The 26396-nt window shown below is 44.1% G+C and overlaps 1 protein-coding gene across 6 annotated transcripts in view; it reads left to right on the forward strand.

Moving 5' to 3' along the window:
* The window catches only part of LOC102905298 (phospholipid-transporting ATPase FetA), a 98853-nt gene that overhangs the window by 13356 nt on the left and 59101 nt on the right, over positions 1–26396 (forward strand). For 2 of the 6 annotated variants that reach the window (XM_076564078.1, XM_076564079.1), the window contains exons 3-4: positions 14130–14210; positions 26021–26141. Coding sequence is in view for 2 of the 6 variants with exons in the window: in XM_042271039.2 (XP_042126973.2) it covers positions 14130–14210 (81 nt within the window). In the remaining 4 variants the exon portion in view is untranslated. Of the gene's footprint in view, positions 1–14129; positions 14211–26020; positions 26158–26396 lie in introns of all 6 variants that reach the window. The other 4 variants (XM_076564077.1, XM_076564080.1, XM_042271039.2 and 1 more) reach the window with 2 other exon arrangements.

A 26396-nucleotide genomic window follows, 5' to 3' on the forward strand; every position in this document is an offset into this window, starting at 1 on the left:
GACTAGGCACCGCCCCCCATATTAAGGCTGGATAAGGCAACCCAGTATGAGGAGTAGGGTCCCAAAAGCCCACAAAAGAGTCAAAGACAGATCCTGTTCTCATTGTACCAAGCTTCACAACTACAACATACATGCAGAGGGCCTAGGGTCAGTCCCATGCAGGCTCCCAGGTTGTCGGTTCAGTCTCTGCGAGGTCCTGTGAGCCCAGGTTAGTTGATTCTGTGGATTTTCTTGTGATGTCCTTGACCCCTCTGGCTCCTCCAATCCTTCCTTCCCCTCTTCCGCAGGATTTCCAGAGCTCAGCCTAATGCATAGCTGTGGTCTCTGCATCTGTTTCCATCAGCTGCTGGATGAAGTCTCTCTGAGGACACTTGGGCACCAGTCTATGAGTGTAGCAGAGCATCATTAGGCATCATCACAAGGATGTTTTTTAATGCCAGTCATGTTTGGGTCTATCCTAGGTCTCTGGGCTGTCCAATCTCTCAGTCTTGGCCCTCCAGGCACTGTCAGGGTTAGCTCCCTCTCATGGCATGGGTCTCAGGCTAGACCAGTCATTGGTCGGCCACTCCCACAATTTCTGCACCACCTTTACCCAGCACATCTTGTAGGTAAGAGGAATTGTTGGTCAAAGGTTATGTGGCTGGGTTGGTGTCCCAGTCCCTCTCCTGGAAGTGTTGCCTGGTTAGAGGAAATGGCCAGTTCAGGCAGCGTATCTCCTATTGCTAGGAGTCTTAGCTAGGATCACCCTTGTAGATTCCTGGGCGTTTCCATTGCACTAGGTTTCTACCTTACCCCAAATACCCGCCTTTTCTAGCTATCTCTTCAATTAATTATCTCTTCCAGTACTCTCTCCCCTCCACCCCCACCTGATCCCTCCTGTTCTCACCCCTACTCATTTCCAGTGCACCCTTGAAATCCACTCTATTTCCCCATTCCAGGGAGAATCTGGGTCTCTGGGTTGTATCATGGTTATCCTTTACAGCTAAAATCCACTTATAAGTGAGTACATACCATGTGTGTTAGGGTTTTTATTGCTGTGACGAAACACCATGACCAAAAAGCATGTTGGGGAGGAAAGGGTTTATTAGGCTTACCCTTCAGCATTGCTGTGCATCACTGAAGGGAGTCAGGACAGGAACTCAAACAGAGCAGGATCCCATAGACAGAAGCTGGTGCAGAGGTCATGGAGGGGTGCTGCTTACTGGCTTGCTTCCCCTGGCTTGTTCAGCCTGCTCTCTTATAGAACCCAGGACCACCAGCCCAGGGATGTAGCATCCACAATGGCTGGGCCTTCCCTCATTTATCAGTAATTGAGAAAATGCCTTAAAGCTGAATTTCAAGGAGGCATTCTAGAGGCAGAGGCAGATGGCTATCTGAGTTCAAGGCAACCTTGGGCAACACAAAATTGATCCAGTCTAAAAGAGAAACAGCCAGGCAGTGGTAGTACACATGCATTTAATCCCAGCACTAGGGAGGTTGAGACAGGAAGTGATATGGCTGGGCGGATGAAGGAATGTAAGGTGGAAGGAGACAGGAACTCAGGCTTTTTCAGGCTGAGGATTTTGTAGAGGTAAGCACTCTGGTAGCTGGATGCTCTGCTTCTCTGATCTTTCAGCTTTCACCCTGATACCTGACTCCAGGATTTTATTATAAAACCAATTAGGATTTGTGCAACAGGGGGAACTAGGAGTGGAGAGATGGGAGGCTGTGGTCAGGAGGAAGTGTATGAGAGAATAATAATAATAACAATAATAATACAGATAGATATAGATATAAGAAGCAGAAAATGAGACCCAAAGCCAGGAGAAAAATCTGTTCCTAGAAACAAACTTAGAAAAATAAAGGAAGAGAAAATAAGTAAAAAAGAAAGAAATATCTGTCAATTGAACAGGAATAATTTTCCTTCGATGCTTCAGAGTCATATCCAGTTGCAAAATGTGGTACCCCTCAATGTCATAGCAAACCAACCAAAGTGTAAAGAGAACCCTCGAACCACCCTGCGCCCAAACATCTCTATAGGCCTATTTATCTCATTTAATGGCACTTCCATCCAAACCATTGACAACTCCAGTTAACTTGAAGAGGTATCCTATATAACCAACCAATTCTCGTTGTCTTTATTTCCATAGCCTAAGGTTATCTGCTGCCTTTCTCACCTAGACTCCTGCAGAAACTCCCCAGTATTACTGTTTTCTTTCTCTTTTGTCCCTTATCCCCTCCCCTAGTCCCTATTATAGGATGAAACCAGGTGGTGTCTTTAGTACTTCCATCAGCTTTAACATTAATTTTTGTTGTCCTTTCAAGACAGGGTCTCACTGGGTAGGTCTTGATGTACTGGAAATCACTGTGTAGACTAGGCTGGCCTTGAACTCACAGAGATCTTCCTGCCTCTGCCTCCAGGTGCCGGGGTTAAAGGTGTGCACCATTATGCCCAGCAGCTTTTAATACTCTTATCCTTGCTTCTCCATGTTCAAACTCTCGTGTTGGCCTCTCATCATAATCTCATAGTGAAGTCAAACTCCTGACTGATCTACAGTGCCCAGAGTGACCTAGTCTTTACTTCTTAAATCTGACTCTTGTTCTCGATGCTTTTGAGTTGCTGGCCCTCTATCTCTGCACAGGCACATCAGGTTGTACTTTTTCTCAGGGTTTTTTGCAGTTGCTGCTGGTTTTCAGTTTGAAATGGTCTTTCAGATCTAAAAGCTATGCCCCTCTCATCATTGAGGCCTCATTTAAATAACTCTGATCTCCTTGTCACCACAACTTGTTCCCTGGACCACTGCTCCATTATAGATGTATGTATGAATATATATGTGTGTGTATATATATATATATATATATATATACATATACATATATATTCTCAGAAAGCATTTCTTAATAAATGTTATTAATTTCACCCGAACATCAGCTGCGTTGTTGGTAGAAACTTTGTTAGATCTCCTTTTATTACTGATAATCTAGTAAAGAGCCTGGCATGTTCGTTTGTTGAATGAATATATAAGTAAATTCTACCTCCTCTCATACTGCTGTCCTTAACATGGAGAGCTCACTGTGTTACCAACTGTAGTAATATCCTTTTCTGACTGTAGTAATATCCTTTTTTTAAATTTGCAGTACTGGGAATTAAACTTAGAGTTTTGTATATACTAGGTAAGCCCTTTACAGATGAGCTATGTCCCTGGCCTTTTTAAAGTATTGCTTTGAGTCAGAGTCTCACTAAGTTGCTCAGACTCACCTTGATTTTGCTCACTAGATAGTCCAGGTTACCCTAACTCTCCAGCCTCAGCCTTCCAGGGAGCGAGGGCACAGGTTTGCACTGCATGCTAAGCTTGCAGGGTCCTTCACTTGCTTCCCTTTTCTTGGAAATTTTCCTGATCTTCAACACATCATTATGAAACTCTAGTTTTCTGGAATTTTCAAGTTCTTGGATATTAATGGTTGCTTGTGAAAGATCTTCAGTGACTTCCCATAGTATGTCATAAAGTGGGGTGTTGCAGGATGAGAAAAATAATTTTAGCCCTTTCCAAAGGGATTTTATGTTCCCCCTTGATTTCGTGTTGTTCATGTCTTAGATGGTATTTTAATAAAAATCCAGAGCCAGATAGTGGGGTGGAAGCAGAGCAAGCCACAGCCAACCTCACCTTGCCAACTCCTCAGCCATTCCTGTTTCCTCAGACTGAAAGCTGCTGCGTCCTCACCTGAAAGGGTCTCAGCTGAACTGCCTTAGTTCCTGTTTCCTCACACCTTACATACCTTTCTCCACCCAGCCAGGTCACTTCCTGGGATTAAAGGCGTGTGTGTGTGTGTGTGTGTGTGTGTGTGTGTGTGTGTGTGTGTGTGTGTGTGTGTTTCTCAGTACTGGGATTAAAGAAAGGTGTGTGCCACCACTGCCTGGCCTCTATATCTAATCTAGTGGCTGGCTCTGTCCTCTGATCCTCTGGCAAGCTTTATTGGGGTACACACTATATCACCACAATGTCATCCAAGAACAAATTGAGAAAGGAGAAAAGACAAAGCAGGAACATTGAGTGTTTATCAAAGGAACTGCCTCCCTGCCTCCCTGCCTCCCTTCCCTCCCTGCCTCCCTTCCCTCCCTTCCCTCCCTGCCTCCCTTCCCTCCCTGCCTCCCTTCCCTCCCTGCCTCCCTGCCTCCCTGCCTCCCTTCCCTCCCTTCCCTCCCTTCCCTCCCTGCCTCCCTGCCTCCCTTCCCTCCCTTCCCTCCCTTCCCTCCCTGCCTCCCTTCCCTCCCTTCCCTCCCTTCCCTCCCTTCCTCCCTGCCTCCCTTCCCTCCCTTCCCTCCCTTCCCTCCCTGCCTCCCTGCCTCCCTTCCCTCCCTTCCCTCCCTTCCCTCCCTTCCCTCCCTGCCTCCCTGCCTCCCTTCCCTCCCTTCCCTCCCTTCCCTCCCTGCCTCCCTGCCTCCCTTCCCTCCCTTCCCTCCCTTCCCTCCCTTCCCTCCCTTCCCTCCCTGCCTCCCTTCCCTCCCTTCCCTCCCTTCCCTCCCTGCCTCCCTTCCCTCCCTGCCTCCCTTCCCTCCCTTCCCTCCCTTCCCTCCCTTCCCTCCCTGCCTCCCTGCCTCCCTTCCCTCCCTTCCCTCCCTTCCCTCCCTTCCCTCCCTGCCTCCCTGCCTCCCTTCCCTCCCTGCCTCCCTGCCTCCCTCCCTTCCCTCCCTCCCTCCCTGTCTCCCTCCCTCCCTGCCTCCTTTCCCTCCCTGCCTCCCTGCCTCCCTGCCTCCCTGCCTCCCTTCCCTCCCTGCCTCCCTTCCCTCCCTCCCTCCCTGCCTCCCTTCCCTCCCTCCCTCCCTGCCTCCCTTCCCTCCCTCCCTCCCTGCCTCCCTTCCCTCCCTCCCTCCCTGCCTCCCTTCCCTCCCTCCCTGCCTCCCTTCCCTCCCTCCTTCCCTCCCTCCCTGCCTCCCTCCCTGCCTCCCTCCCTCCCTACCTCCCTCCCTCCCTTCCATCCTTCCTTCCTTCCTTCCTTCCTTGTTTCTTGCTTCCTTGCTCCCTGTTTTGTGGAACTGAGTATCAGACCCAGGGCCTCAGTTACACTAGGCAAGTGCTGTAGATGTAATTCTAAACAGTCTTATTAAATAAGAAACACAGAGCCAAATAAAGGGTTAAAAGCCCAGAGATCCAGCAGTAGCCAAGAGCTAAGACCACCTTATCTTACCACTTGATGCCATCCTTCCCCTGAGAGAGAGACCTTCTTCCTGTGTCCTGTCTTTTTATTGCCTTTCTGTTCTGCCTTCTCATTGGTTTTAAACCCAACCACATGACTTCCTTGTCACTGCCTGTCTATACAGACCTCTAGTTCTCTATGGTTGGTACTGAGATTAAAGGTTCGGGTCACGCTTGGCTGTGTCCTGTGTCCTTGAACACACAGAGACTCTGCCTGACATGTGATTGGATTAAGGGCATGTGCTACCACCACCAGACTTCTGCTTAATGGTTTGCTCTTAGCTCTGATCCCCAGGCAACTTTATTAACATACAAATAAAATCACATTTCAGCACAAATAAAAAATCGCCATAAAGTGCTCTTCTACTGAGCTATACTACCGGAACCCTTGAAAAAGAGATTTCTATAAAAGGTTATGCTTGAGAGATCCAGCTGTGAGAAGCTGGGGCTGTCACTCAGTCAGTGATGGAGCATGCCTGGGATCTCCAAGACTCTGAGATGGTCCCCAGCACCACAGAAGGAGAACTTGGATGAGGAAAACAAAGTGGCTCTGTCTAGTCTGGGGAGCAATAAAGATCAGAAGAGGAAAATATTTTCTTTGTCGTAAAGGCAGACAAGGAGTCCTTGTAGCTCATGCTACTTCTCAAAGGCTGCCTGTTGTGGAAGACCGAACTGGAAAACGGAGCTGCAGTTTCCTGCAGACCCCTCTGTCTCGGTTTGTGTTAGAAGACTGCTTCATGTTCACCTTCAGCCCTTGGCCTTAACCTTGCAATCTAACCAACTTTACTGAGAAGTTATTAAAAGTCCATGAACCACCTTTGGAGAAACAGGTTGTGAATAAAGATTTTTGAGACTCACTTTATTTCCCCCCTATGTACAGGAAACAGAAATAAAAAAATTCCACAAGAGAATGTGGAAAGTCCCCCAAACCAGAGTGGATTAGAAATTGGGAACTGAAGTGCCGGACAGCACACATGTGTAATTCCACACTGGAACGCTGTGATTGGAGGGTCAGGGTTTGGAGGCCAGCCTGGTTTATATAGCAACACCCACCTCAGAGCAGATTTTGAAAAGAGAGTTAGAAGCATATCTGGTCATCTGTACTGGCTAGGTTTTGTCAACTTAACACAAGCTATAGTCATCAGAAAGGGATCCTCAATTTAGAAAATGTCCCCTCCCCATAAGATCTGGCTATAAGCAAGCTTGTAGGGCACTTTCTTAATTAGTGATTGATGCCAGAGGTCCCAGTCCATTGTGAGTGGTGCTACCTGCGGCTGGTGGTCCTGGGTGCTGTCTCCCCAGCCCCTAACATAAGAAAGTAGGCTGAGCAACCATGTAAGCAGCACCCCTTCATGGCCTCTGCATCAGCTCCTGCCTCCAGGTTCCTGCCCTGCTTGAGTTCCTGTCCTCCCTGCTCTTGATGATGAGCTGTTACGTGGAACTGTGAGTAAAATAAACCCTTTCCTCCCCAAGTTGCTTGTGGTCATCACAGCAATAGTAACTCTAACTAAGACGTCATCTAAATGGCACCCCAACTATACCATTGAGTTTTAAAGTTCCTAAGTTTAGGGGGTCTTTGCTGTTAGAAGTTCTGACTGACCTAAGAGCAGATAACTGTAACAAAGAAATGTAGAGTGCTGGCGGATTTCTTTTTGTTGTTGCTCTTTGTATATGTGCTTATGCTACGTGAAATAAGTAAAGCCTTTTTTGCTGAGATTCTGTGGAGAGAATCAGGATGGGCACCTTGATTTCTGGGGTACCTGGGGCTTCGTACCTAGGTAGGGTGTAATAGCTAAACCTGAGAAACTAGGCTGGGGAGACTTTATGGTTGTACACAATAATTTTAGGAAAATACAGCTCTTATTTTAGTCAACCAGTGACAGGCACATCTGCTTCTGTGAGAGCCCTTTAGATTCTTAAAAGCACTCAAGCCTGCCAGGAGTGCTCATTTGCAGTCTCCTCTGCTGATGCTTTCGTGATGAAGAGCGAGCCTCTTCCCCCTAGACAGACTGACTCCCTGAGAGCCTATCTATCATCACAGCACTCATGGCTCACTCTGCGATAAGTCACTGTGGTGTGACTGTGCTCACAATAGCTCATTGCTGTGCTCCATTGTGTTTCTATTTTATCTAGCCTTCAGACCGAGATAAATGCAAGCTTGGAGACCTGTCCCTAAAGGCTCTCTCCCATTGTTCTACTCAGTAACTTGTTCAGTTGTCTGTGTGTAAATAAGAGGGGGGGAAGGAACACTGGTGGTCCTCCAGAGCTGCAGGGTGCCTGAGGTAAAGCTGGTCTGGAGTGCGGCCCAGTTGGAAGACTCTAGGCCAATGAGTCTTCGGTGTCTTCTTCCCATCCTTGAGTTTCAGGCCATCTTCGTTTCTATTTTATGACATTCAGAGCAGGGGCCAGGCAGCTGGGGGCCTGTGAATCCAAGGTAGGTCTTGGTTACTTATTTCTTCCTCTGGATTCTGAAGTCTAAATGAGAGAGCATGGTTCCTTTTTTGATTACTCAAAATATTTTTATGTGACGACTGCCCCCATCTGTAATTAGTAATTAAAGGGAAAAGGTTTACAGTGAAGTCTTCGCTAGTGTCTAGGCTCACGTCACTAGCAGCAGGCATCTGATGCATGCACAGCCTTCTGTTTGTACTAGAAAAGGCAATCAGACAAATCAGAGGCACATTCAACAAAGCGGGCTGCCACGGTGACCGAAGGGGGAAGACACTTGCTGCCAAGCCTGACCACCTGAGTTCAATCCCTGACGACCACTTGGGGGAAAGAGAAAACCAACTCCACCGTATGTTCTCCGACCTCCACATGCATGACATGGTGTGTGCTCAGGCACACACAGACATCTATAAATGTAAAACCTAAAAAAACTGATTAGAACTCTGAAAAAGTGTCAGAGTCCGACACAAGGAAAGCATGAGTGACTGACACAAGGAAAGCATGAGTGACTGACACAAGGAAAGCATGAGTGACCGACACAAGTTAGAGGAGACTGGAGAGATGCACCGGGTGAATACCATGTGAGGTTCCAGACTAGCCCTGGAACCAGAAATACAGGGAAACGGGCGAAATGTAAGTCCACTGTCACCCCAGTTAACAGTTTCATTCCAAGGTTCATTTCTTACTTTGTTAAGTGCTCTGTGGTTACATAAGGTTCTTACATAAGCATAAGGCACATAAAGAATAGATGGAAATTCTCTGTACTGTTTTTGCCACTCTTCCATAAGTTATCTCAAATAAGACATTTTTAAAACACAGTGACTGGATTGGCAAGATGGCTCGGCAGATAAAGACGTTTGTCACCAAGACTGACAGCCTGAGTTCAGTCTGTGGAACCCACATGGTGGAGAGAACTGAACTGTATGAGGCCTCTGACCTCCATATAATGCTCAATGGCATGCTTATACACACATGCACACACACATGCATATACACACATGCATACACACATGCATACTCACACATGCATACACACACAATAAAAATTTAAAAACCATATTTAAATTGGTCAGATTGGACCTATTCTTTGTTTTAAAGTTACTTTAAAAATTACTGCACTTCAGTTTTTTCATTTCCTGTTATATATTGAGTTGATGTAAAGTGTTAACAAATGCTGGGCGGTGGTGGCGCACGCCTTTAATCCCAGCACTCGGGAGGCAGAGCCAGGCGGATCTCTGTGAGTTCGAGGCCAGCCTGGTCTCCAAAGAGAGTTCCAGGAAAGGCACAAAGCTACACAGAGAAACCCAGTCTCAAAAAAACAAAAAAAAAAACAAAAAAACAAACAAAAAAAGAGAAAGTGTTGACAAATATGTAAGTTATAAAGAGTAATAACACAGGCATTGAACACAGGTAATTGAAGTTTTCTGTGTGTTCCATCCTATCCCCGCCCCCTCCATGAACTTGGTCCTGGATTCCTGCTTTTTATAGCCATACTTTTCCTTGTGTGTTTATCTTGATATATTTGACACATACCTCTAATAATATATTTTGTATGATATTTAAATTGGATAAGTAAAATAATAATTTTATATATTCTTTTGTAACTTGTTTCTCCCTAACTAGAGTCAATGAGTTTATCAGTTGATATGTGTAACTGTGGTTTCCTCATTTTAATGCTATATTTATGATCATAAGTTACTTTTTTTTCTTCTCATTTTATTTTATTTTATTTTATTTTATTTTATTTTATTTTATTTTATTTTATTTTATTTTATTTTATTTTTGAGACAGGGCCTGTGGTGGTTGATGAGAATGTCCCCCAGAGGCTCAAATGTTGAACAGTTGGTCCCTAGTTAGTGGAACTATTTGTGTAGTGTAGCATGAATCTCAAAGGTTCTTATTAATAAAATCAAGCCTGAGGCCAGGTATTGGGGTGAACGCTGTAAGATCAGAGAAGCAGAACAAGCCACAGCTACCTCACCTCGACAATTCCTCAGCTGAACCTGTTTCCTCAGACTGGAAGCCTCTGAGTCCTTATCCAAATGAATCTCAGCTGAACTGCTGCTCCAAAGCCTGAATGCTTAACCAGCTCTAGTTCCTGGTTTTCACATCTTATATACCTTTCTGCTTTCTGCCATCACTTCCTGGGATTAAAGGCGTGAGTCACCATGCCTGGCTGTTTCCAGCATGGCTTTAAACTCACAGAGATCGGGATGGATCTCTGCCTCCCAAGTGATAGGATTAAAGGCGTGTGCCACCATTTTCTGGCCTCTATGTCTGTCTAGTGGCTGTCCTGTTCTCTGACCCCCAGATAAGTTTATTAGAGTGCACAATATTTTGGGGAATACAATACCACCACAGTGTAGGTTTAGGCGGCATGGCCTTGTTGGGAGAAGTGTGTCAATGGAGGTGGGTTTTGAGAATTTAAAGACTTGTATCATTCACAGTTTGTTCTCGGCTTCCTACTTGTAGTTCAAGATGAAAGCCGTCAGCTTCCTGTCCAGCTGCCATGCCTGCCTATTGACACACTTCCCTGCTGTGGTGATGGGCTCTCATCCCTCTGGAACCCAAATAAACCTCTCCTTCTGTTAATTGCCTTGGTCACGGTGTTCATCACAGCTGTAGGAAAGTAACTAATGTAAGGGCCCACTGTAGTAAAGCCCTGGCTGGCCTGGAACTCTCAAACTCAGAGATCTGCCTGCCTGTCTTCTGAGTGGTGGGATAAATTACACACCACATACTTGGCCATAAGTTATTTCTTGATTCTACTCTTTAAAGTCATCTGATGGCTTCCAGTTTTGCTGTTAGGAGCAGCTATTTCATCCATTGTTAAAAGTGACCTAAGAGTTTTGCTAGAGTGTATGACTAGAAATGGACTTGCTGAGTTATAGGGTAACTGGTTCATCTGCTTTTTAAAATAAGGCTGAATTATTTTTCCAGAGTGGTTGTCAAATTTTTGTTGTTGTTGTTTTGTTTTGAATTTGGGAATTGAGTCTAGAACGTCACACACAAAGGGGTGATGGTTAATTTTGTCAGTTTACTAGGGTCTAGAGTAACGTCTGGATATCCCTGTGAGGGATTATCCAGGTTAGGTTAATGAGGCAGTCAGACCTAGCTTCAGTGTCCAGGGCACTATTCCCCAGGCTCAGGCCCTGGACTGAGTAACAAGGAGAAGCAAGCTAAACATGGCGGCATCCTCTGCTTCCCGACTGTAGCTGCAATGCCAGTGTCTCCAGCTCCTCCCACCCTGACTCCCATGGTGTGCTGTGTGCTGGTACTGAGAGCCAAGTGGACTTCCCCCTTGGGCTGTTTTTATTACAGCAACAGAAAAGCCACACACCAGGCAAGTGCTCCACCACTGATCTCTGCCCTCGGTCCCCTTTTGACTTTCTTATTTTGAAACAGAGACCCACTAAGTTGCTCAGATTGACTTTGAGCCCACTCTGTAGGTCACTTGGGCTGGCCTTGAACTTCTGATCCTCTTGCTTTAGTTAGACTCCTAAGTAGCTGTACCTACAGGCCTGTGCCGTCAGATCTAGCATGATTGTTCAGTTTCTAATACTACCAACAATAGCTATGTTCCAGTTTCATTTTCTCCCTAACACAATATTTTCAGATGTAATTTTTCCTAATATGGTACATGTAAATTAAAATTTTTAAATGTTGTTATTGGTTGAATAAATATTTTGTGCAAAGCACTATGGCATGCAATTCCATTGCTTACAGTTTGAACTCAGCCTCATAATGGAGACCAGTAATGTATTTTGTTTTTAATTATCACCAAGCATCTCTGACAAAGTTATTTCTAAATTGCTTTCTCTGTTCTGCATCTATCAAATTTATTTCCCGATTTTTAAAAACCATTCACATAGAAAAAAATTAGGCAGGAAATGGTTACTAGCAGTCATTAATTACTATCAGACTATACAATAAAACCCCAATTTCTAGCTCCTGATCCACATTTTGTTCCATCTCTTCCCATTTCCCCCAGAATCCTGTCTTCCTTCTCCCCCTCACATTCTCCCTCTTTTCTTCTAAATTTAACAGCTTCAGTACCTTTCCCGTTAGCCGCAATGTAATATGACGTGCACTCAGATTGGGTGAGTGCCTGGTTCCAGCTGGACGGTCAGGACTTGGGCCTCTGCAGGCTAGTGCTTCATGACCTCCTCACAGTCCACCCACCCTGTGCTGCGGTGGGGCCAAAGCTGCCACATTTTCACAGATGTGCATGGCCCTGCAGTTAGGGGGGCGAGACAGCTTCCAGACTTCAGACCGTCCATTATTTACATACATAATTTTAGTTATGTGTATGTCTGTATCGTATGTGTGTGTGCCTGTGTGTGGGGTGCCTGCAGAGCCAGAAGAAGGCATTGTATCCCTGGAGCTGGAGTTGTAGGCAATTGTGAATGTAGATGTAACCAACTGTCTTATTAAATAAGAAACACAGAACCAATGTAAAGAAGAAAGCCAAGAGGTCAGAGCTCAGAGCTAAAACCTTACCCTTCCTCCTGCGGTGCTCCTACCTCTCTGAAAAAGACCTACTTCCTGTGTGTTTGTCTTTAATATAGTTTTTCTGTTCTGCCTTCTCATTGGTTGTAAACCCAAACACATGACTGCCTCATCACTTCCTGTAAGTACAGCCCTCCAGGTCTTAAAGGCATGTGTCTCCAATGCTGGCTGTATCCCTGAACACACAGAGATCTACCTAGCTCTGTCTACCAAGTGCTGGGATTAAAGGCGTGTGCTGCTGCTGCTGCTGCTGCTGCTGCTGCTGCTGCTGCCGCCGCCGCCGCCACCACCACCACTACATTCTTTCTATGGCTCTAATAGCTCTGACCCCCGGGCAACTTTATTTATTAACATACAATCAAAATCACATTTCAGTACAAATAGAATCCCACCATATGGGTGGTATTTATCTATACAAATAGAATCACCAGATATGGGTGCTAGGAACCAAACTCCAGTCCTGTGCCAGAGTGCAAGCTTTTAACTGCTGAATATCTAGCCTCACCCCTTTTAATACATTTACTTACTAATTATCTCTCTCTCTCTCTCTCTCTCTCTCTCTCTGTGTGTGTGTGTGTGTGTGTGTGTGTGTGTGTGTGTGTGTGTGTGTGTGTAGAAGTCATAGAACGATGTTCAGGAGCTGGTTCTTTCAGGTCTTTCAAACTTCACAGCCAGAACCTTTACCTGCTGAGCCGTCTCACAGGCCCAGACCATCCCATTCTGTATTCTCCATTTCAGGAAGGCTACCATGGAGGTGTGGCATCCTGACTGAGAATAGCCCCATAGGCTTACATGTTCGAATGCTTGGTTCCCAGTTGGTGTAACTACTTAGTAAGGGTTAGGAGGTGTGGTCTTGTTGGAGGAGTGTGTCGCTGGGGGTGGGCATTGAGGTTTCAAAGGACTCCTGCCCTTCCCAGTATGTCTCTCTCTGCCCTGCCTCTTGCTTGCAGACTAAGATGTAAGCTCTCAGCTACTCCAGCACCATGCCTGCTGTATGCTCCCTTTCATGATTGTTATGACAGATGCTAATCCCTGGAAACCATAAGCCCCAAGTAAATTCTTTAATCTTGGTCATGGTGTCTTATCATAGACCATGACTAATAGACCCATGGAAACATAACCTATATAGGAAGTGGAACAGTCAGGGAGTGGACTCGGTACCTAGAGAACTGTGTCTCGGAATTGCCATTATTAAAGAGACTCCACTGCCAGAGCTAAGAACTTTACTCTAGAGGTTGGACTAAAAAACCTGTAGTCTGCTAGGGGAGGTGGGGGTGGTAGTGGTGGCGCACACCTTTAATCCCAGCACCCAGGAGGCAGAGGCAGGCAGATCTCTGTGAGTTCGAGGCCAGCATGGTCGACAGAGTGAGTTCCAGGAACAGCCAGGGATACAAACAGACAAACTCTGTCTTGAAAAACCAAAACCAAACCAAACCAAAACCAACCAAACAAACAAAATCTGTATTTCACAAGAGTTTTGACTTGCACAACATTTAATTTTCTTTTTAAAAATCTTGATACTTGGGGCTGGCGAGACGGAGCAGGAGGTTAGGGAACTTGCTCTCAGTCCTGGCAGCCTGAGTTCCATCCCTGGGACCACATGGTGGAAGGAGAGAACTGACTCTTGTAGTTGTCCTCTGACTTGCACATATATACCATGGCACACACACACATATGTGTGCACACATGTGCACACATATACACAGACACATAATAAATAAAATTTTGGAAATTAAAAATTTGGACACTTATAGGAAGCTTGCACTCACTAATTTGTCAAAATGCTCAACATTCCATTTCCTGTGGTTTTACAACTAACTTTATATGTATTTTTACCTAAGTTTTCTAGTCTTGACCTAGTCATATGTGTAAGAAGTAGATTTGGGGAGGGGGGCAGTGTTCAGAAATGGAGTTCCAAGTTTCTTAAACTTGTATCAGGATGAGATAGTAGTGTCAGCATGGAAAATCCTCATTGCAGCCTCTCCATTTTCCTTGCAGAGAGCCCATGGAGTTGTAGTTGGTACTATTTTGCAATGTCTCTGTCGGAGAAGGAGAATGAAGATGGACAAAATGAACTCGGTAGGTGAACTCAGAAAACGGAACTAAGTCTGCACATCCTTAATGCTGCCTCAGAAGCGTGTGTGTGTGTGTGTGTGTGTGTGTGTGTGTGTGTGTGTGTGTGTGTATGTGTGTGCTTTCACGTGTGTGCATGCACATGAATGTATATGACAGACTCAACCAGCTTACCAACCAGCATAGCAGCCCACTAAGAAAATGACCAAGAAAGGAAATACGTTTTGCAGAAGAAAATACATCATGCTTCTAAGCACATGTCCCCAGTTTTGCTATTTGAGAATTCTAATTTAAGTAGTTGAAAGTTTTCATTTTTATAATTTCCCAGTATTTGGAAATTCACCAGGAAAGCTTGAATTTCTTTCCCTCTTCCCATGTTTATAACTTCTTTTTGCTAAAAAGAGAAGGACAGTGTAAAAAAAAAAATGCTGAGCCAATTAATACCCTCGGCAGTCTTTCTGTGAACAAAACAAAGGGATCTGGCTGGTGCTAGGGAGGGCTCCAGTGTCTCATCACCGAGTCCTGGTGTGGAGCAGGGTGGTGATGGGCGCAGGAGTGGGCATGGCCGCTGTCCTTCAGGATGGAGCTGCCTGACCTGTCAAAAGTAAAATAAAAACTTCTGACACGAAACTTTGAAAAAGCAAGGCAGAATGTCCTTCAAGAGTTAGTATTCCTTTTGCGAATGACATGAATTTGCTGACTAAAGGCCACACTGTACCTTCTCTCCAGCCTAAATCCTAGCTCTGCTGTTTGCTCTTTCCTTTTGCACAAATCTCTTCGTTCTCTGTCCTCAGGGAAAGAGCATTTTCCAAGGACGTGCATGGCCCTGGGTTTAGTACGCAGTGTCACAGACACGGGGACAAATGGGGTCATAGTGTGGGTACTCTTGTCACTGGCTCCTCCCAGTTGATCGTCTATGCTGCGGCATGTAACAGCCTTTACTGCTCTACCTGTGGTCAGGTGATACTCCATTGCAGATCTGTACCACAGTTTATCTCTTGGTCAGTCTAGAGGCATTTTATAAATTGTACTTTTTGGCCATCAGAAATAACTGTTATGCTACATATTTGTATACAGATTTTTATGTGACTACATAATTTCAGCTGTCATAGATCTTCACAGGTCACAGTTGTTTTTAGTGAGGAGGAGTAGAGGACACAAGAGGGAAACTTTATATCTTTTCCATCTAATATTATTTTAGAATCTTCTACAGTGGAAGATGTATTTCATATTACTTTGAGTAATTTTTTAAAAAACAAAAACAGGGAAATAAGTTGAAAGGGACATAAAATAAGAAAGGAGCAGAAAGGGGAGAGAAAGGAAGCTATGTGGAAGGAGAAGACATGATAGTATGACATGTGGACAAAGTTCCTCAGAGGGCTGGAGACGCCTCAGAGGGTAAGAGCATCTGTTGCTCTTCGGAGGACCCGGGTTTGATTCCCAACATCCACAGAGCACCTCACAGCCACCTGTAACTCCAGTCCCAGGGGATCGAGGGCTGTCTCTGACCTCCATGGGCACCGTGCACATGGTGCACAGACATACATGTAGGCAGACACCTGTACACACAAAATGAAAATTTTAAAAGAGTTGAACAGAGCCTTAGAATTAGAATCCAATCCAGTGGAGCATTTAAATAAGCACACAGAGAGTATGGACATTTAGGTTACATAGCTCTGTGAGAACGTTAAAGCTACTGGGTTGTGTATTTTGTGCTGTAGAAGTGTTACCAGTCATCTGAAGTTGCTAGAGCTCGTGTCTGGAATTTTGTTTATCGGTCCCCTTAGAAATAGATCTGATCATACTAAAGTAATATTTTCTTTGAGACTTGATTCTGCTTTTCCTCATATTACTGTTTCTTTTTCTTTGGAATTTAAAAAGATTGGAATCTTGGTGTCTTGGAATATTTTTCTAGGAAGTCATAAAGAGGTCTGCTTGATGAGGGAAGGCAGCTTTCATCACAGTTGTGCTTAGATAAAAAGCAGAGGATTCTATTAAAATGCAGAGAAAGAGGGGAAGTCCTTTCGGATAACTACAGTGACATTAGGAATTTCTTGACCTCAGTAGCTGGAAAAGGTTCCAGAGTAAGTTTGAGTTTCAGATAAACAATGCAAGACTTTTAGTGTTAAATGTACCCATGTAGGTTGTAGGATTATTTGTAATCTTTGATTTTTAATTGGTAAATCTGGCAGCCCTACACAGAAGGGATTAAGTTTTAACTCTGTTAACGGTGAAATCACTTTGTTGGTATAATTTGGGTATTTCGTTTCTAAGGGTGGCCTTTATTAGAAATTTCCAGGGAAGATTTTTGTGGCTGGACAGCCATGAAAAGGATGTCCAGCAGTTTAGTCTAGTGGGACTGATTTTATCTTTACCACATTGATGAGATGTCACTGGTCCTACGTTCCAAATGAAGCAGGGACAGTGAGCAAAGTGTCCTTCTTGTCTTCTGTGGGAGTCACTATGAATAATGTCTGTCCACTTCTGCCTCAAAGAGGAGAGGGAAGAGACACAGGACTTGAGGGTAGGCCTCTGTTTCTAGCAAGTCCTGAATTATGCTCACCAGACCAGTTGATTTGTTTGTGCTTGTTTATTGATTTGTTTTTGAGACAGACTTTCGTTATATCGCCCGGGCTGGCTTCAATTCCCGATTTTCGTGCCTCAGCCTCCAAAGCGTTGGGAGAGCAGGTGTGCCACCATGCTGGACTCTAAACCAGGTTTCTATGGGACTATGCTTAATAAAATAGGATTTTTTTTTCTCTTATGACATTTTGATTTTCTTATCTTTTTTATTTTTAATTTTTACTTGTTGTTCTGGGAATTGAACCTAGGGCCTCTTGCTCCACCATGCTCCCGGCAGGACTGAGTCCTTTAACAGGTCTACGCTGGCTTTCACTGAGCCCGCAGAGAAGAACCAGTGAAGGATGTGGGGACAGAGGCCCAGGAGGACTGTGAGACTCAGGGGTGGCACTGCAAACTACTCAAGATGTCAGTGAGCGCCCTCTGCAGGCTCCTCTGGCCAGAGCTACACACCCTCTTCAGCCAGGCTGGGACATCCGCCTGCTTACTGACTTTAGCTTCCCAAGGTCAGCAAAGCTCCAGTGTTAGCTGAGGGTCCTCTCAGCCCAGCTGCTCTGTGGCCATGTAGATTCTCCCACAGGGAGAAGGTCATCACCCTTTGCTTCAGAGTCTGCACAGAAACCTGACCTCAGTTTGACAGAACATGTTTGTCAGCATATTTTCATGTGTGTTTGTTCATTAAACAAATCTTCGTTAAATCAAGGGCATTCGAGCTGAACTAAGCAGCGGGATGCTAAGATTTAAAGAAAAGAAAAAAGGAAGTACCCAAGCACGGTGGTTCAGGCCTGCAGTTCCATCCCCAGTGATGCTGGAGCAGGGGGATGGCCTGTTGCAGGCCAGTCTGGACTAGTGACACCCTGCCTAAAAAAATAAAATAAAAACAAAAACAAAAACTAAATAGCAACAAATACTATATTCTTCATATTTTAAAGGAGTATGAAATTGTACACATTTAATGTGTACATGATACTCTAAAATACATATGTGCATTTTGGAATGAGTAAGTCATGCTAATTAACCTGTATTACCTTGCATAGTCACGTTTGTTTGTTTGTTTTGTGAGAGCACTAAAAATCTACTCTCAACATTTTTTAAGGATGCAATGTATTGCCAACTACAGCCATCATATTTGAGCAATGGCTCTCTTGAACTTATTCCTTGTATCTGAAAATGTGTACCCTTTAGTTGGCACCTCCCAAAACTTCCCCCATTGCTGCCTCAGACTTAGTAACCAAAATACTGTTCAACTATTAAAAAAGAAAAGGAAATCTTGTAATTTATGACAACATGTATGATCCTGAAGAACATTATGTAACTGAAATAAGCCATGCAAAGAAAATTAAATACTACATGATATCATTGGTATATATGCAACCTAAAAGAAAAGTGGATCTCGGCTGGCCTTGGTGGCACAGCACCATGAAAGCACTTGAACGGCCGAGGCAGGAGGATCTCATGTTTGAGGCCAGCATGAGCTACACAGTGAGACTCCGGATCTTACTGTCTTTATTTTAAGGACCTGTTTAGTGAAGAAAGGCTGTTTTCGGTCTGATCGGTGGGTGGCTGTAGCCCACTGGACACACACCTGCTATGGAATGGAATGAAATTGTAATGAAAGAGCAAATTCATGTACTGCATCTTCTTTAGAGCCCTAGATCCGGGTCTTCTTCCGATGGCTCTGCCCTGCCGCTTGGCTACTGCCGTTGTTACAGATGCAGAACGTCATCTGGTGGCTGTGCCCCATATGTCTCAGTCTGAAGAGATGATAAATGTTCTCGTGTGCCCAAGACTATAAGTCACACAGCTGCTAACTAAATCAGCTCCTAATGATCCTGTTTTTATATTGTGATTTGACTACCATAAATCATAATTATTTGAAATCGAAGAAATTCCAGTATTCCTAATACAAAGAGATACCCTTCCCCTAGCAGCCTATATTTAGACAAGAGAGAAAAGGACATTTCCAGTACAGGGACTGTGTAAGTAACAGTTGAAATCACCTCTCCTGCTTATGTAGCATTGCATCTAGAAGCCCTTCCTCAGTTTCCCTTCCTAGTACCTGGGCTAAATGTAGAGAGCAGAAGGAGAGGAAGATTTGATTAATCTAGCCAGAGACTTGCTCTCTTGACCATCACTTCATTTTTACCTAGAAAATATCATTTGTATTCATTTCCCATTTTGAGCAAGCAAATATTCACTCATAATTTCCTGAGCCAGATGCATAACCAGACAACCACCACATTTTCCTCTTTTCTGGATCATTTTTCCTCTTCATTACTCACTTTCCAGCATACCATGTTTTTCAAGCTCCATCTCTCCAAACCCATTTTTCAATATTAGATCCCGCCTTTATCCTGGTCAGTTTTCTGCTCTCTGTTTGCCCAGCCTAGTGTCATCTGAGAAGGTAATCTCAACTGAAGCATTGTCCAGATTGGCCTGTGGGCACACTTGTGAGGGACTGGGTGTTAACCGGTATGAGAGGGCCCAGCCCACTGTGGCCCTGGCGATATACGGAAGCAGCTGGTCTGTGAGCCGGCCAGCAAGCACCGTCCCTCACGGCTCCTGCTGACTCCCTTTGCTGTGAGCGAGTTCCGAAGTCAGGGTAATGCTGTGTGGAAAGGCAAGCACTCCTGGCTTCAAGTTTCCACTTGAGTTCTTACCCTGACTCCCTCAGTGATGGGCCATGACCTGGGAACAGGAGCCAAATAAACACTCTCCTCCTCGGAGTTGCTTTTGGTCAGTGTTTTATCACAGCAACAGACATGAGACTAGGACCACCTTGTCTGGATTAATTTCTAATCTTCTGTACCTTTAACCCCTAAAATTTGAGATTGGATTACATCAGTATTATATAAAAACTGGACTTTTTCATCCTTGTCATTTGAATGCAAACCGAGTATATCCTTAAACAGACACTTCTATTATTGCCTCTACAGAGTGAGTGAGAGTCCTGCAGAGTGAGTGAGAAGTCCTCTCCCTAGACGGGGCTAGCCCAGCCCCCTTAGATCACTGAGGATTCAGAACCTACTTTAGGGGCTCAGGAGGTGAAAAGCCAGTGGTTCAAGTACGAGGGCCCGAGTTCAGAGCTCTCCTGTCATATCTGGAGGAGGCAGAGACAAGAAACTCCTGAAGCTCGGGGCCAACTAGTCTGACCGGGGGTGGGGGGGTGGAGCAATTAACAAAAGGTCCTTCTCAGATGAAGTGGGAGGTTGGCACACAGGCAGGTGCTAACAGGTGTGCATCCACTCATACATAGAACACACACATGTGCACAGACACAGTGCACACAGAGGTTTTAAGATTTAATTCTATTTTATGGGTATGAGTATTTTGCCATGTATGTGCACCATGTGCACACCTGGAGCCCATAAAGGCCGGAGGAAGGCACTGGATCCCCTGGAACTAGAGCTGCTAACAGCTGTGAGCAGCCCTGTGGTTGCTCAGAACTGAACTCAGGTCCTCTGCAGGAGCAGCAAGAGCTCCTAACCGCTGAGCCGTCTCTATAGCCCCCAGTTTTTTAACCTGCTTTGGAGAGTGGAGAAATATCTCAGTGGTTATGGCTGTATACCATTCTTGTAGAGGGCTCCAGTTTAGATCCCATCCCCCGTGCTGGGTGGTTCACAACTGCCTCTACTCCAGCTGTAGGAATCTGACGCACTCTTCTTGATTCTGTGGGCACCTGCACACACACACACACACACACACACACACACACACACACGCACGCACGCACGCACACACACGCACGCGCGCGCGCACACACACACATGCACACGCACACGCACACATATAGTTTTAAAACTAAGTAAAATCTGCTCTAGGTATGGACAACTATATCAGTGTTCATGAAATACCCTTTATCATAAGATCACGAACAAACATAACATTAAAGTATACTTTGATCAGTCTGGAAACAGACCTCAGACACACCCTCACATTTAACCTTCACATTGGCAGATAAGGTTTTAGCTCCACACTTTTTGTGTGGTTTTGGGTTTTGTTTTTTCGAGGGAGCCTCCCTGTGTATCCCAGGCCAGTCTTGAATTCTCTCTCTGTCCTGCAGCAGCCTCTCACCAGGCTGGGCTGTCTCATCTTACATGAGAAGGAGCTGAAGCTCCGAGAGATGGAAAATGACTTGTCCTAAGTCACTCACAGCCCAGTCAAAGCTCCAGCTGTAATTGTTGCTATTTTCTGAGTGCATTTTGTGAGCCAAGAGCTATTTTCAAATGCATTACATACCTTAGTTCATCAACCTCACAGTAACTTTATGAGTAGGTATTCCTACCATTTCCATTTTACAGATGAAGAAAATGAGTCTCAAAGAGGTTAAATGACTTCTTCAAGGCCCCACAGCTGGTGAGTGGAGGATTCGGATTTGAACCCTAGCAGCCTGATCCATTTGTCCATATTCTTAACTGCTTTGGAAACCTGATGTGTTTTAAAGTTCTCAGTGCTACTGGAACACCACATGGCCTTCTAGTCCCATTATTTCACTAGCATAGGCCAGCTCTTAGCACAAGTCTTGTGAAGCCATGTCATCACTGATGGGCTGCAAATCCAGCCTTCGGCTGCAATGGAAAATATTTTCCACATTCACCACAAACCAGAGCTAGATGTTTGTCCCTTTCCCCAAGTTTAAGAAACCCCCATGATTGTTTCTGTTTTTAAGTTTTAATTATTTATTAGTTCTTTTTCCCTTTTATTGAAAGTAGATTGTTTTTCTCACATAACATATCCTGATTACAGTTTCCCCTCTCTCTATTCCTCCAAGTTCCTCCCCTCCTCCCCTCCCATCCACATCTGCTCCCTTTCTGTCTCTCATTAGAAAACAAATAGCTAGGCAGTGGTGGCGCACGCCTTTAATCTCAGCACTTGGGAGGCAGAGGCAGGAGGATCTCTGTGAGTTCAAGGCCAGCCTCGGCTACAGAGTGAGTTCCAGGACAGGCTCCAAAGCTACATAGAGAAACCCTGTCTTGAAAAACAAAAAACAAAAAACAAAAAACCCAAAAAAAAACAAAAACAAAAACAAAAAACACCTGAATCTACCAGGCTGAGCTGAATTCCCAGGGCCCCAGGGGAGTCCTTGCCTTCGAGGAGGTGGGAATGGAGGGTGGATTGGGGGGAGGGCGGGGGTGGGGTGGGGTGGGGTGGGGGAGTGGGGGCGGAGGAGGGAGGACAAGGAGAATCCATGGCTGATATGTAAAATTAAATTAATTATAAAATTAAAAGAAAAAAAGGAAGAAAGAAAAAGAAAAGGAAGCTTCTAAGGGATAATAATAAAGTACATAAAAATAAAATGTAATAAGGTAAAACAAAAACTATCACATCAGAGTTGTACAAGACAAACAGAAGGAAAGGAACCCAAGAGAAGGCCCAAGAATCAGAGCCCCACTCACTCACACACTCAGGAATCCCATTAAAAAAAACACACTAAACTGGAAACAATCGTATTATATAAAGGCCCATGTAGGCCCTATGCTTGCGGCCTCAGTCTCGGAGTTCATGTGAGCTTTGATCTTGTTGATTCAGAGGGCCCTGTTTTCCTGGTGTAGCACTCACATTCTTTCTGCTTCCTCTTCCATGGGTTCCCATAGCCTTGAGGGGAGGGATTTGATGGAGACATTTCCTTTAGGGCTGAATGTTCAACAGTCTCTCACTCTCTACATAATGCCTGGTTGCAGGTCTCTGTATTTGTTCCCATCTGCTGCAGGAAGAAGCTTCTCTGATGATGGCTGAACAAGGAACTGATCTGGGAGTATAGAGAATGTCATGAGGAGTCACTTTGTTGCTGTTTGTTTGTTTTAGACCAGCAGCGATATTTGGTTTTACCTTAGGTCCCTGGGCTGTCTAGTCTCTGACTCTTGGTCACCCAGTGCTGGGTATGGATTCCATCTCATGGAGCAGGCCTTAAGTCAGACCAGACATTGATTGGTGACTCCCACCAGCTTTGTGCCACCTCTGTCCTAGCATATTTTGTAGGCAGGACACCATTGTAGATCGAAGGTTTATGGCATTCTTGGTGTTTATATTTGTGTCTTAGTTAGGGTTTCTACTGCTGTGAAGAGACACCATGACCACAGCAACTCTTATAAAGGAAAATATTTAGTTAAGGTGCCGGCTTTTAGTTCAGAGGTTCAGTCCATTATTGTCATGGCAGGAGCATGGCGGCATGCAGGCAGACATGGTGCTGGAGAAGGAGCTGAGAGTCCTACATCTTACAGGCAACAGGAAGTGGTATGTCTCACTGGGTGATATCTTGAGCATATATGAGACATCAAAGTCCACCCCCAAAGTGGCACACTTACTCCAACAAGGCCACACCTACTCCAACAAAGCCACACCTTCTAATAGTGCTACTCCCTATGAGCTTATGGGGGCCAGTTACATTCAAACACAGTTTGGTAGAGTGCAGAGTATCTTCCTGTACCAAAGACTCTAGAGCATAGGGGTGAAGGCTCTAGGTAGGCACCTGCCTGACTTCTTCATGTTCAATGAGTTGTGTTGATGTTGTCTTCAGCAATGGGGGGCTTGCCGTAAGTTTGTGAAGAGGAACCTATAGTCTTTGCAACATCCTGGGTTGTTTGGGGAGTCCTATGGGACCCCTTTGGCCACCAACTCAATTAGCTGTAACCCAATCTTGGTACTGGAAACTTCATTTGGTGACAAGAGATGACCAGTTGGGACTCTGTCTTCCTCTTATTTGGCAACTTCATTTAGATCACTTTCATATACATATATACGTATATACATACACACACACACACACACACACACACACACACACACACACACACACACATTGGAATGTTTCTACTATATTAGGTTTCCATACTACTCTTCAAATGAACCTTAATTTTAAGTCTCTCTCCCCTTATTCTCTCCTTCATCTTCCTCTCTCCTTTTCCTCCCCATTTGGTCCTCTGATTCCAGCCCTTCTCCAATTCATCCATAACCATCTATTCTATTTCCCTTTCCTAATGAGATCTGTCTGTCCCCCCTAGTCCTTTACTCTATACATAACCTCTGTGGTTCTAGGGATTATAGTTTAATTGTCATTGACTTAACAGCTAATATTCACACATTATCAAATACATACCACAATTCGCTTTCTGAGTCTGCGATACCTCACTTGGGATGCTTTTTCCTAGTTCCATCTATTTATCTGCAAATTTTATAATGTCATAATGGCTGAGTAATAACTCCATTGTGTAAATGTGCCACAGTTTCTTTATCCATTCTTCTGCTGAGGGACATCTAGGTTGTTTCTAATTTCTGGCTATTATGAATAAAGTCATAATGAACATAGTTGAGCAAGTGTCTCTGTGGTAGGATGGAGCATGTAGGGTATAAGCTCGAGTGGTACAGCTAGATCTTGGGGTATATCAATTTTCGTATTCCCGAGGAACCACCACACTGATTTCCATAGTGGCAGTACAAGTTTGCACTCTCACCAGCAATGAATGGGTGTTCCTTTACTCCGTATCCTCACCAGCATGAGCTGTCACATATTATTGATCTTAGCCATTTTGATGGGTGTAAGATGAAATCTCAAAGTAGTTTTGTCTTTTTTAAAAATAATTTTTATTAAGAGATTTTCTATTCATTTTACATACCAACCACAGATTCCCCTGTCCTCCCTCCTCCTGCCCCCCAGCCTTCCCCCTCAACCCACTCCCCATTCCCACCACCTCCAAGGCAAGGTCTATTGCCCTAGTGGCTAAGGTTGTTGAACATCTCTTCAAATGCTTCTTAGCCATTTGAGTTTCCTCTTTTGAGAATTCACTGTTTAGATCTGTACTCCATTTTTAAATTAGGTTATTGTTTTCTTGATATCTAATTTTTGAGTTGTTTTTTTAATATAAAATTTGGATATTAGTTCTCTGTCACATGTGTAGCTGGTAAAAGTATTTTCCCATTCTACCCAAATGATGGTACACTTTGCCATGCCAAAGCGTCTCAGTTTCATGAGGTCCCACTTATTAATTGATCTTAGTGCCTATACTATCCATGTTCTTTTCTAAAAGTCTTTTCCTGTGGCAGTGTGTTCAAGCCTATTCCCCACTTTCTCTCCTGTCAGGTTCAGTGTGTCTGGTTTTATGTTGAGGTCTTGGTCCATTTGGAGTTGAGTTTTGTGCAGCATAACTGCACAGATATGTATAAGAGCGGTAAGTACGAATCTATTTGGATTCCTCCACATGCAGCCATCCAGTTTGACCAGCACCATTTGTTGAAGGTGCTGTCTTTTACCAAAAATTAGGTGTTCATAGGTGTGTAGATTTATGTTTGGGTTTTCAATTTGATTCCATGATCAGTGTGTCTGTTTTTTTTTTTTGTGCCAATACCATGCTGTTTTTATTGCTATAGCTCTGTAATAAAATTCGAGGCCAGAGATTGTGATACTTCCAACAGTCTATTGTTATTATTATTACTTAAGATTGTTTTAGCTATCCTGGTTTTTTTGTGTTTCCATATGAAGCTGAAAATTGTCCTTTCAAGATCTGTGAAGACTTGTGTTGGATTTTGATGGGGATTGCTTTGAATCTGTAGATTGCTTTTGGTAGGATGGCCATTGTTACTATATTAATCCTATCTATCCATGAGCATGGGAGATCTTTCCATCTTCTGATATCTTCTTCAATTTCTTTCTTCAATGACTTGAAGTTTTTATCATACAAGTCTTTCACTTGCTTGGTTACAGTTACCTCCAAAATATTTTGTATTATTTGAGGCTGTTGTGAAAGGTATTGTTTCCCTGATTTCTTTCTCAGTCCATTTGTCATTGTATATATTTATTTTATGAATTAATTTTGTATCCATCTGCTTTGCTGATAGGGTTTATCAACTGTAGGAGTTTCCCAGTGAAAATTTTAGGGTCACTTATTTATATTACCATATTATCTGCAAATAAAGATACTTTGGCTTCTTCCTTTCCAATTTGTATCCCCTTGATCTCTTTTAGTTGTCTTATTGCTCTAGCTAAGACTCAAGTACTATATTGAATAGGTATGGAGAGAGTGGACAGCCTTGTCTTGTTCCTGATTTTAGTGGAATCACTTTGAGTTTCTCCCCATTGTTTTTAAGCAGTCTCTGGGTTTGTTGTGTGCTGCCTTTATTATGTCGAGGTGTGTCCCTGGTATCCCTAATCTCTCCAGGATTTTTATTATGAAGGGGTATTGGATTTTGTCAAAGATGTTTTCTGTATCTAATGAGACAATTATATGGTTTTTGTCTTTCAGTTTGTTTATATGGTGGATTACATTTATCGATTTACCTATGTTGGACCATCCCTGCATCTCTGGGATGAAGCCTACTTGGTCATGGTGGATGATCTTTTTGATGTGTTCTTGGATTCAGTTTGTAAGCATTTTTGCATGTATGTTCATGAGGGAATTTTGGTCTGCAATTCTCTCTGTTGGGTCTCTATGTGGTTTGGGTATCAGGGTAACTATGGCATCATAAAAATGAATTGGGCAATGTTACTTCTGTTTCTATTTTGTGGAATAATTGGGGAATATTGATTGACCTCAACTCTTCTTTGAAAGTTCAGTAGAATTCTGCACTAAGCCCATTTGACCCTAGGCTTTTTTCAGTTGGGTTTTTTTTTTTAGATTT

The sequence above is a fragment of the Peromyscus maniculatus genome, chromosome 2 (genome assembly GCF_049852395.1).
Source record: "Peromyscus maniculatus bairdii isolate BWxNUB_F1_BW_parent chromosome 2, HU_Pman_BW_mat_3.1, whole genome shotgun sequence".
NCBI classification, from domain to species: domain Eukaryota; kingdom Metazoa; phylum Chordata; class Mammalia; order Rodentia; family Cricetidae; genus Peromyscus; species Peromyscus maniculatus.